The sequence below is a fragment of the Ailuropoda melanoleuca genome, chromosome 11, assembly GCF_002007445.2.
Source record: "Ailuropoda melanoleuca isolate Jingjing chromosome 11, ASM200744v2, whole genome shotgun sequence".
Lineage (NCBI taxonomy): Eukaryota > Metazoa > Chordata > Mammalia > Carnivora > Ursidae > Ailuropoda > Ailuropoda melanoleuca.
In genome coordinates, this window is record NC_048228.1 from 110322592 (window position 1) to 110334680 (window position 12089).

Here is a 12089-nt window from a genome sequence, read left to right on the forward strand (position 1 = left end):
ATATGCAAAATTCTTGACTTGTCAAATTTCACAGAATTTCCTTTTTAACTCTTGGGGTGTGATTGAGACTCACTTTGGGGAGAACTGACGCTTCATTATGGAATCTCGCCAGCCATGAACATGACAGGTGTCTTTATTTATTTAGAAATATTTTAGTTTTCCATTAAATTTTGTAATTTTCCCATAGATTTATTCGAGGTATAAAACACTTTTCTCTTTTTAAAATCCGACTTTAAATGTAACCTGGTATCCTGGACTGGATCCTGGAATAGGAAAGGGGCATTCGTGGGGAAGGCGGTGACATTCAGGTACGCTCTGTGGCCGGTCTCGTACGTACGATGACCACATCAGCTCCGATGAATGTATCACAGCTGACGCTGGAGGACGCTGGTCAGGCGTGTGCAGGAGCCCTTTGTACCGTGTGACCTCTGCACATCTAAAACTATTTCCAAATGAAGTTTTAAAAGTCAACAGTAACTTATGTATTTAAATATGCGTAATTTCAATCATGTACAGTGTGCCATAAATGAACGCACCCATGGTAGTGACCGCTCTTGCAGGGGGGCTGGTATGTGTGAGGAGCCGCAGGAAAGTGTCTGGGTTGGGAGCCGCGGACAAAGGTCCGGAAAACGAGCTCTAGGAAGAGCACCGAGGGCAAAGTTCCTGAGGTGGGCGCATCAGAGCCTGTCTCTCCGCCCTACCTCCCCAGGCCTTTGGAGAAAAACTTCCGCAGAGTTGTGGGGGGGCTGTTATATTAGCAGGGGCATTGAGGGAGGAGGACCAGGGGCGTGGGGCTGTGGGCAGGGGGAAGGGGCAGAGCTGGGGCAGGTCGAGGCCTGGGCGGGACCTGGTGGCTCCCACCTGCTGGCAGCTCGTGCTGTCTTGTCCCTGGTGTTCCATGAGCCTTGGGGACTGGTTCTCTGATGGTGTGGGATTTCGGCATCACCCCCCCACCACCACCAGAACCCACTCCTGGGTGGAAAGATGCCCCCGCTTCATCCTGAGCTGGGGTCATGCCCTGGGAGGTTAGCCCAGTGTGTAGGGCACGGGGTGAGACGTGCCACCCGGGTCTGCACCCTCAACCCCATGCGCTCGCTGTTTTCTCCACTTCTCACCTGGGAACTGAGGCTCAGAGAAGAGCGAGGGAAAAGGTGGGTAGACTCCGGCCCCCTCCCTGCGCTCCTGCCCCCGTGGAGCCAGCGTGGGACCCTGGCCGTGGGACCCCGAGCCACGGAGCACACCCACCTCTGCAGGCAGAGATGTGGGCCTTGGGGTTGGGGTGGAACCGCTCGGTGTCTGTTTCCTCATCTGTAAATGCGGTTGGCGGCTACGGGGCAGGGCCCCCCAGGCACCGCTGCCACCGGCACCCCCTGCCCTGGCTGTGCCAGCCCGGCCCCCCAGCCTCCATGCCAGGACCAAGCTGCCTGCACTGTCTGCTACGGCCAGGTGGGGCCTCCGGAAGCACCACTCAGAGGAGACTGGGGGGCTAGTGGTTCTCCCACATGGTGCTGTGGACGCCGCAGGGGTGGGTCCCATTCAGATGGTGAATGGCTTTGCAGCCAGCCGGGGCGGCACCAATCCATGCCGCTGTGGAGTGACCTCTGGCCCCTCACCCTGGCCTAGGAGGGGCCGTGCAGCCTCCCGGAGCCGTCCCTCCATCTGATGGGCCAGGCCCCCCTTGGCTTCCCCTAAGCCTCAGGCCAAGCGGGCCAGCCCAGAGCTCAACTGAGGGCCGGACAAGAACGCCCGGAACCCTGGGGAGCCCAAGAAACTCAGAGCCAGAGGGTACTGGGGAAGCCCCCCCAGGTCCACCCTAGTGCAGCGTGGAGCTCGGCACACAGCTGGTGCTCAATGGATGCCTATTTGATCACTAGGCCTGTGCCCACGTGCTGTGTTGGAGAAGCAGGGTTAGAAGCCGCAAGCAAGGGCGCCCCACCCCCACCCTTCCCCAGCTGTCCTACACCTTTCCCTCCCCGGGGGTGGGGGGTGGGGATGAGACCAGTTCACCAGCTCGGCCTTTGTTTTGTTTTATTTTTTTAAAGATTTTGTTTGTTTGTTTGTTTTAGAGAGAGAGTGTGTGAATGGGGGGGGAAACTGGGGGGGTAGAGATGGGGAAAGAATCTCAAGCAGACTCTGTGCTGAGTGCGGAGCCCAATGATGTGGGGCTCGATCTCATGACCCTGAGATCATGACCTGAGTCGAAACCAGAGTCAGATGCTTAACTGAGCCCCCCAGGCCCCCGCCCCCCATTCTGCTTGAACATGACAGTCCTTCTCAGGAGAAAGGAAGAGCAGTCGGTCACTCTCACTTTAGTGTGAATTAGCTTGTTCAAGGGGGGAGGTTTACAGACAAGCGGCACAGCGATGCTGTGGGTGGCCAACAGGAAGGGAAGTCGGGAAAACTGCTGCTTCCCCCTGGATTGTGGGGTTTGTCCCTGCCGCCCCCACACCCCCAGAGATGACAGCAGCACAGACGCTGAGAGATTCTGCTCGTTATCTGGACAACTGTGAGAAGAGTGTGTAGTGACTCGACTCTATGACCTGGTTTCCCTTGAATCACTGGCTTCAGATCGGCTTTATAAAATTTTTCAGATGTGCCCGCAAACAGGCCCTGAGGTTTTAGTTTGCATCTGTGCCGAATACCTGGTACAAGAGGGCTTCCTGTCCTCACAGTGACATGGTGGCCTTGGCGTCCCCACACTCCAAGACCCTGTGGTAGTTTCCAGCAGCTGGGAAGACCCACAGGGTTGGCATGGCCCTGCCTGGCGAACGTCCAGTTTCCCACCCAGAGCACTCAGCCAAACAGTCGTTCTCTGGCCGCCAGCTAGTGGTCCTGCAAACCACTTCCTCTGCTCGCACGGTGGGGGTCACTCCTGAGTAACCGGCAAGAGCCGCCTATGGCACGGACACCTGCCAGAGGACCACGCAGACCGGTGCAGGAGCAGAAGAGCGTGACGGTCCGAGAGGGCCAAGGTCATGGAAATGGACAATCAGAACATGGAGTCACTGGGTTTAGAGAGAAGGGGGCAGTACGGAGCCCGCCCGCACAGACTCAACCGAGGGACCCTGTGCACGTCCACCTCACAGTCTATGCCCAAGGCACAGACTGAGCTAGCCTTGCATGGTGCCTATGTGGGCTCACCACCAGGTCAGAGGACAGAGGCAGACGGAAGGGTGTCGATGGGAGTGGGGATGGGTGCTCACTGGTCCTTGCTCAGGAAGGCAGGCACAGGGGAGCCCTGGGGTGGGGGGACCCTTGCAGAGGAAGCATGGAGGGATGATGGGAACACTGCCTTGCCCCTACTGGCCAGGCAGGGGCGCCCCAAGGGCTGACCGCCCCAGGCTGGGATTGCCCCCCGCCCAGCCCCACCCACGATGCCTGTGATGTGGGGCCGCTCTGCTCCCAGGAGCACTGAAGGGCCGGGGCTCACCGCAGTGCCAGCCAGGCTTACGCTGTAATTACATGTCTCTGTCCTGTGGGCCGAGTCGCGGAGGGCGTCCAGGGAGGTGTTTGTTGTTGCCTGTGAATCAGGAGCTCATGAGAAAAGTGGTGGCTGGTGCCTCAGAGAAATTAGGGCCTTGGCGCTACAACACACAGCCTCCAGAAGCTCTGGGCCAGGGGTTCCCCCCCAGCCCCTGCACGCAGGACCTCGCAGGCACCTCGCCCGGGGCAGCTCCTCAATGCACGCGTCCCTGCATTCAAACCACCCCTTCTCCCACCTGGGCAGGCTGAGCCTCTGTTGGGCACAGGAGCCCGAGAAGACAGGCCCAGCCCCTCCCGGACTCACACGGACACCTGCACAGCCACACGCTAAGAAAGGCAGATGCACGCACGTGTGATCCCACGTCCCTGCCAGCACGGACCTCCTCCCTCCCCTGACACACACACACAGGCCAGCCTTCCCTCTGCGGATAGAAGGCGCCGCCAGAATGGGCTGGGGGCCGGGGCCAGGAGGGAAGGAGCAGAGATGGAGGGAGACCCGAGCCTCGGGCTGGACCCTCGCGGGGCAGCAGCAGCCAACAAGGGGGGCTAGCCTGACTCACCACCCTTCTGTCCCCAGGGGCCACAAAAGACATGGGGAAGATGCTTGGGGGTGACGAGGAGAAGGACCCCGATGCAGCCAAGAAGGAAGAGGAGCGCCAAGAGGCCCTGAGGCAGGAGGAAGAGGAGCGCAAGGCCAAGTACGCCAAGATGGAGGCTGAGCGTGAGGCCATGCGTCAGGGCATCCGAGACAAGGTGGGCACAGGGCATGAGGACAGCTGGGCTCCGGACGGGGCACCCCCACCCCACCCACCTGGACTGGGCCTCCTCCCGCCCCCTCCTGTGTCTGGTTCCATGGAACAGACCTTTGGATGGTCCCTCCGAAGTTCTGGGAGGTGGTCCGATGGGAGGGGGCAGGACCGGAGTCCACGTCTGCTGCACGGGCTGGCCAGCGTTAGGGCTCATCAGGGGGGACACCAAGTCTCTCCTGCTCCCAGCAGTGGGCCTGGGTCCCATCCTCATGAGTGGGGTCTCCCAGGCTCTCTGGACCAGATGGTGGTTTCTGCAGGAGAAAGCCTCCCGCCCTGCCCCTCCTGGAGTGTCCCCTCGAATGCCCCTCCGCAGTCCTCTAAGGAGAGACCCCACCCAGAGCGGGTAGGTGCCGGCTGCCCCCAGGCAGTTGGCCCTCAGGCAGGCTCCGGGTGGGGGGAATCACGGCGGGGAAGCGCACCTGAGCAGCCCCACGGGGTCCTCATACCTGCTGAGGTTCACAACAGAGCGATGGGGAAACAGGCCTGCAGACTGAGGTCTGGCTTGGGGGGGGTGGGCTTTGAGTTGGCAGCCACAGCCTTTCTGGGAATCGTCTGGGCTACCTTCCCCAGTGGGTGGGGCAGTGAAAACATTGTGCCGGCACAGAAGGGGAAACCGAGGCCCAGAGCGGGAGGGGGCAAGGGAGGCTGAGCTGGCAGCGAGGCTTACACACTCAGCACAGTGCCAGAGCCACGGGGGGTCCGTGCCCCCAAGGGTGTGCCACGGCCCATCCTCCGTGGGCCAATCTCCAGCCAGGCTGGAAGGGTGGGAGAGACTGGGAGAGGGCAGGTCTTGGGGAGCTGCTCCAGCCCCGTCCATGGTGGGCCAGGCTGGGTGCCAGGTGAGGAGATGGGGCCTTCCCCTGGGGACCTGGGAGTTAACGTGAGCCCTCGGCATCCCCCAAACCATATGGCCTCTCAAGGTCTTCAAGGCCACCCCGGCCCCAAGCCAGGCTGGGCCTCCTCCATCAAAGGTACCTGTGGCCTGGCCGTCGCTGGGTCCAGGTGCCTGGGTGAGACTCAGTATGGGAAGCGTGTTGCCTTGCTTGGTTCCTTCCTGTCCCTAACCCCGATGACCCTGGCTCTGGGTTCTGAGGGAGGCATTCCCAGACCCCGCAGATAAAACCTGCTGGTAGGGGCCTGGGTCCCCTCAGGAGATCTCTGTGGTCCCCGGCCCTGGACTGTCTGAGATGCCCAGGCTGAGGGGTGGCAGAGCCTAGAGCCCGGGATCTTCCCACCTGCTGAGTTCTGCCTCAGTGTACCCAGGGAGGGGCCAGCTCCACCCAGCCCGGGGTAGAGGCCAGGCCTCCCAAGGTGGGGTGGCACATCTCTGAGCCCACGTGGGGCCCCCAAACTGATGGGGGTGTGGAGACCGCAACCCTCAACATCCTGCCGCTGGTCACTGGACGCCCTTTCTGGGGACCTGCAGAGAGCTCCAGCTGATTCTGCTGTGAGAGCCACTCTCGAGTGCCTCCTGCCCCTTTCTGCCCCAGCACCTGCCCCTCCTGGGTCAGGCGGCTGAGGCTGTGGGGGGACATCACCGTATGGATCAGAAGGTGGGGGAGGAGGCAGAAGGGGGAGAACGAAGAGACAGAGACAGACAGATGTCCTCGCAGAACATCTTCTAACAGGGGAGGAGTGGGGTGAGGGCGGCTGTGGCTGGGGGAGCTGAGGCAGGGACAGAGACAGAGAGATGGGAAGGGCAGGGGGCGGGTGAGGGAGAGGGCTGGAGCGCCCCTCTGTCTCTCCGTCTGTGTCCTGCTACGCAGCTGTCCATGGCTTTGCCCCAGGTGCACCCCCCAGTGGCGGATCCTGGGAGGGTCTGCCCTTGAGCCTCACAAACAGGTCACGGTGTCGGAGCCCCCCGGGGTGTGGAGTGGGGGTGGCCTCCCCAGGCTCCCCCGTCAGGAGGCAGGTGCCAAGTGAGCCCCCTGCCCTGAGCCCCAGCCTGGCCCTCAGGGACTCATGCGAGTTCACGTGCTCAACAGACTGCACTCATTTTATCTTTAATATGGAAGCCCTTTCCGTCCCTCCTCTCTTCACACCGTCCGCGACTCCCGTTTCCTTCGGGGTCCCAGCCCCAGGCTGGTGGTGACTTATGCCCACTGTGCACTGGGCCCCCTTGGGGTCCACATTCCCAGCGCCCCAGGGCCTTTGCTTGGTTGCTTCTCTCTCCCTGAGGCTCCTCCCTCCCCTCCCCTCCCCATCCTCCACACAACCGTCCCCTTCTCCTGCTTGATTTTGCTCCCCAAACACACTTTTATCTAACACACTCCCGTTTTCACTTGCTCGCTGTTCATTGCCCACCCCCATGTGGAGCGTGGGGCTTCGGCCGTTCTGTGCCTGGCTCTGTTGCTGCTGAGCCAGTGAGTGCGTGAGGGAGCGGATGCTTGAAGGCGCATGGGCCCCCGCGTCCTCTTCCTCCTCATGGGGATCTGGTGGGAGCAGTCCGGAGTGAGGCCCGGTGGACTTGGGAGGTGCCCCCTCCCTGAGAGCAGCTGGGGTCCTGCCACTCACCAAGCTCCCCCAGTGATGGGCCCTGTCCTCGAGACCCCAGCGTTGGGGGTGGCTCTGTGGAGGCCCCCTCTCTCCCCACATGAGCACCCCTAGCTGGGATCCCCTTGGGTGGGCTGGGTGCCTTCACCTCCCCTGCCAGCCCCGGAGTCTGGGCCTCACCCTTGCCATGCGGAGGACTCCTTCCTGTGCACATCTGGGTTCTATTCTCGTGGGCCCGGTGGGCACGGTGGCATCTACTGAGCCCGGTTGCAGGGGCGGAGGTCAGAGCACCGCGGGCTGGGCCATGGTGTCCTTACCTGCCCAGCCTGATTGTTTTTCCAGCTATTGTGGGATTAGGTAGGATGAGTGGGCCAGGACTGTCCCCAGAGGGTCTGCCCGCAGGGAAGGTGTGGGTGTGCTGGGGACACCTGCTGGGATCCACCTGGACACCACAAAACTGCGTCTGTCAGGCAGGGGCCTTTCCTGTGTGGCAGCAGAGCTAAATGAGACAGGGGTCACCTGGCCAGGAATTGGGTAGGGCGTGCTGCTGCTGCTGGGCAGACGGGGACAATGGTGAGTCCCTCCATTCATGGGTCAGAGGCAGCTCAGGAGGGGGTCTGAGATGTTTTGGATGCTGGAGCCCCAGGAGGCCCGGTCTTCCCAGCGCCATCACTCCAAACCCCAGAATGTGGCCCACCCCCTCCTGTGAGCCCCAGGGCCCCTTGGAAATGGAGGGAGCTCACAGTAGGAGTGGAGGCTGTGCGCGGATGGTGTGGGGTGCAGGGCCGGAGCTGACCCCCTCGCCAGCAGCCATCCTGAGTGGTGAGGGCAGGGCACCTGCTTGGGTGGGGGGAGCACCTGGTCCCTGCTGCACCCCAGCACCATTGAGTGACCCAGCCCCCAGGTCCTGCCCCTGAGAGGTCTGCCTGATACTCATGTCGACCGGGTTCTCTGCAGAGCCCTCTTCCACCTGTCCAGGTCACCCTTCCCACTTCCCTCCTGTTCCCCACAGGTGGGAACCCGCCCTTCAGGTGTGGCTCGCTGTAGATTGCCCCCGTTGGCCCCCAGGCACCAGACCTGGCTTCCTCCAGTCCTCCCCTGGTGCTACATACCCCCAGGCCTCATGGGGGCTGGTCAGAAAAGGGGACGCTGAGCTGCCCAGTCCAGGGCTCCATCAGGTGGGTGGGGGGCCATCACATGGAGGACATAGGGGCCAGGGTCACATGTCCTCTGGAGCACCCGGGTGCCTTGGCGACCTCATCCAAGGAAAGCAGAAGCAGGCTTGTAGGATGTCCAGGGGTTGGTGGGCAGAGCCTCCCTCTCCCCACCCCATCGTGGCGCACCTGTGAGGTTGACCCACCTGTTCTTATTTGCCAAAGGCGCTGCCTGGTTTGCATACGCATTTCCTGATTTACATACTCACCTTCTGGTTTACATGCCCACCACCCGGTTTGGTGATCCGCAGCTTTGAGCCACAACCACCCTCCTGCCAGCACCATCCTGGTGGATCCCAGCCCATTCAGTCCCCGCACCGCCTTGAGATCACTCAAGGCTTAGTCTGCGGTTTGTGCATGTGATGGCCGATTATTCGTTGTTTTGGAATATTACAGATCCTCATTGATAATTAGCACCTGGTTCCTCCCAGACACGGGGTGTGGGGCGGGACCCTGCCATCCTCATGGTCAGGGTGGAGGCTGGGCACCTCCAGTGGGTGCCTGGACCAGCTGTGGCTGGACACTTGTCTCCGCAGCACGGGGACCTCAAATTTGCTCTTAGCCAGATCACATTGGAGCCCAGCTCTGGGGCCCCTCCCCTTACAGTCCTCGTGACCTTCAGGTGGGGCCCAGCAGCCTAAGCCTTGGAATGACTTTGAGTCTCCCTGGAGTGACTGGGCTGGGGGCTGGGGTCTCCTTCCTGGACGCCAGAGGGGACAGTCCCGGCACTGCAGACTGTGCTCAGAGCTTGCCTCTCTGCTTTCGGAGATTCCTCGGCCCAACTGTGCACAACTTGCTCTCCCCACAGCGTGCGTGCTCCCTGAGCACAGGCACTTCTGCAGTGAGTGTGAGTTGGGGGCTTTGGGCAGCACGGCCTCCTGGGTCCAGCTCACAGGCCGTCACCGCGGCGCATAAATGTTCCTGCCACGTGCACAGACGTCTGTGGCTGTAGGAGTCTGCTGGAGTCTGTGCCCCTGGCTGGAGGGAAGCTCTCTCTGGTCTGACCTAGTTTCTGGCAGTGTCTCTCTCCCCCGCCCACGTTCCAGCCCACAGGGCTCCTAGCCACATGTCCTTCCTTCCCCTTCCAAGCCGAAGGGCCACTCCCTCCACCATGAGTTTGTCCCAGAGTGGTGACCCAGGAAGAGGGCTTGTGCGCCTTGTGCAAGGGAGTGCCTAGTGTCTGGCCAGCTTGTCACACTCTGTGCATTTGGCTGACCTGACATCAGTGCTCAGTAGGAAGGGCCCTCTGGTCAATGTGCCTGCTGCCCAGGATGTTCTCTGGGTGCCCCCTTCAGCCCATCATTGAGACCCGCCCAGCACAGGGGACTGGGGGCTGCTCAGGACTCCTGCTGAAGAAGCCTAGAGGAAGCCCTCTCCTCTCTCAGTATCTGGTAGGTGCCCAAGGAGGCCCCAGGCTGTGCTCTGGTTGCAGGTGGGCAGAGAGTATGGCTTCCTCCCCTTCGACCTCTGCTGAAGGCGGCCATCGACCCCCCATCCCCAAAGCCACCTGCAGCCTCAGGGAGCAGACGGCCACAGAGGTTTCGGTCAGCATCTTGAGCAGGCTGGGGGTGGGACAAAGCCAGCCCCCCTGAAATCTGGAAGCAGAGGGCAGGTCCTTCTTGGAGAGCTGGGGCATTCCCCCCTCCCCACCAGCACCAGAAGCAGAATCCGCTTTTGTGGGGAGGGGCTGGCAAAGAGAGATGAGTGGGCAATGGGGTCAGTCCTCCCATTGGGCAGAAACACCTCCTCCCTGAGGCCAGTGACCCTGTGCTTGTGTGTCCCCCGTAGAAGTCTAGAGTCTGTGGATAATCGCGGACACCCACACGCTGTCCCCAGCTCTCCCTCTTTACCCATATTAATGCTTCTGCTCCCGTGCACTCCCTCAGGTGTGATCGAGAACCTCAGACTTGGCCAAGGGGCGCCCCTCTTTCCACCCTGAGTGGGTCCTGAGCTTGGCCCATCAGAGAGACCACCAGCCCCCTGAAATCCATGAGTCCAGCATGACCCCACCAATTCCCACCAGCCCACCTTCTGGTGGCCACAGGCTTGTCCTCCTCAATCCTGCAGGGCTAGTGGCAGGCCTGGGGGTGGGGGCATGTGTTAGTCTCTTAGAAATTTATTCTCTCAGTTCTGGAGGTCCAAAGTCCTCAGTCAGGATGTGGGCAGGGGGAACCCGCAGGGGAGAACACTGCCTTGTTCCCTGTGGTGGCTCCTGGCAGTGCTCAGCACCCTTGGCTTGTAGCCAGCCTTTCTCCACTTCCCTGTGGCTTTCTCTGTCCTTGTCTTTCTTCTACAAGGAAACTCTCACTGGATTTAGGGCCCAGGATGATCTCCTTACCTTAATAACATCTGCAAAGATCCTATTTCCAAATAAGGCTGCATTCTAAGGTCCCAGGTGACATGAATTTTGGGGACCCCATTCTACCCACTACAGAGGGGACAGCTGAAATGGGGGGCTCAGGGATGCCCAGGAGTGTTGGCTGAGGGCACGCCTTGGGGGGGGGGGTCCAGACCATCCGCCTAGCGCTGCCACGGGACACCCTCCTCCGCTGGCTGTCCAGGCCATCTAGGGAGACTTGGCTAGGCATGAGGGTGTGACCACACCTCACCCGAGCAGGGATCTGGGCTGCGTGGGCCCGCCAGCCACGGGGCAGTGGGTTCTCCAGCACTGCCGGCAGACTTCCTGCCTGCCTCTCCCGCGGCTCCTAGACCACAGCCCAGGCCCGCCGAGGACAGCGCCAGCTTCCTGGGGAGGCGAGGCAGGCTGGCGGGGGGAGGGGTGGGGCGGGGTCGCAGCTTTGGCCACCTCCCCTCTGCTTCCCCCTCAACGCGCCCCCCCAAGCCCCAGCTTCCGCTGTCGCCCCCGCACACTCCGTGGGGTCCCCCGCACCCCTCCCCGGCACCCTTCCGTGCGGGCACTTTGTCTTCTGGGGTCTTGGTGGCCGTCGGTGGGGACAGGGGCTCCCGCATGCCCTCTCAGCCTCTCGAGGCCGCGGGAAGGGTCCAGCTCTCCCACGTACTGTGTGGCCGGGAGCCAGGCCTGGCGCTGGGAAACCTGCTCGCCCGTCTGACCCCCCTCCTCCCCCCAGTACGGCATCAAGAAGAAGGAGGAGCGCGAGGCCGAGGCCCAGGCCGCCATGGAGGCCAATTCGGAGGGCAGCCTGACGAGGCCCAAGAAGGCCATCCCGCCGGGCTGTGGGGATGAGCCGGAGGAAGAGGACGAGAGCATCCTGGACACGGTCATCAAGTACCTGCCCGGGCCGCTGCAGGACATGTTCAAGAAGTAACAACCCTGCGCTGGACGGCAGCCCGCCCGAGCCCGGAGCCCCACCCCTCCCCGCCCCCTCGCCTACCTACCCCTGTACATGCCCTCCGCGGAGGCCCCTTGAAGGGATGTCGGGAGCAGAGTGCAGCCCCCCAACGCCAATATAAGCCATAGTCCTAGATCTGTCAGCCCTATGCCCCCCTCATACCTCGGGAGCCTGCGCGCACCTCTCACCCCCACCCCTCTCCCCGCACTGCCATCGCCACCGCCACCGGCGGAGGGGTCCCCGCCCCTCCCCAGGGCCCCTGCGGTCTGTGCTGCAGGCCCCGGGGACCAGCCCACGTGCTCCTCTGGGTTGGACCCTCCCCCAGAGCCTGGGACGTCCCTTACTGCTCCCGCCCTTCACACCCACCCAGCAGTGCCCGAGGCCAGGGCCACCGAAAGGGCCAGCATCTTGATCACCCCTCGGTGCGCCGTCCCTGCGTTCGTGGCGCTTGTCCGGTCCCAAACTCAGGAGCACAGCCATAGTGGGGGAGGGGGCGGGCGGGCGTGCGGGCTGGGAGGGGCGAGCAGCCTCACCCTTGGGGCAGGGGTGGGAACCCTCCCCATCCCTGCAGCGACACCTGGCTTGCAGGATCTTCGAATCCTCCTGTCTGAAGGTTGCCCACCTCCGCCTGCACCCCTCACATTCATCGTCCATCTGTGTCTCCCTGTCCTTCACTCTCCCGTCTCGGCCCACTCCTCTGGAAGGTTTTGCTTAGAAATACCAGGACTCGGTTCTCCTCGAAACTAAGGCAAACAAAGCAATAGGCCTAGGGGGAAATT

General features: G+C 62.1%; 1 protein-coding gene across 1 annotated transcript in view; it reads left to right on the forward strand.

The window, feature by feature from the left end:
* The window catches only part of CPLX1 (complexin 1), a 32681-nt gene extending 20900 nt beyond the window's left edge, over positions 1–11781 (forward strand). The window contains exons 2-3 of the mRNA XM_019805054.2: positions 4061–4236; positions 11089–11781. Of these exons, the coding sequence (XP_019660613.1) occupies positions 4061–4236; positions 11089–11286 (374 nt within the window). The 3' untranslated portion in view covers positions 11287–11781. The remainder of the gene's footprint in view (positions 1–4060; positions 4237–11088) is intronic.
* Positions 11782–12089: the final 308 nt, after the last annotated feature.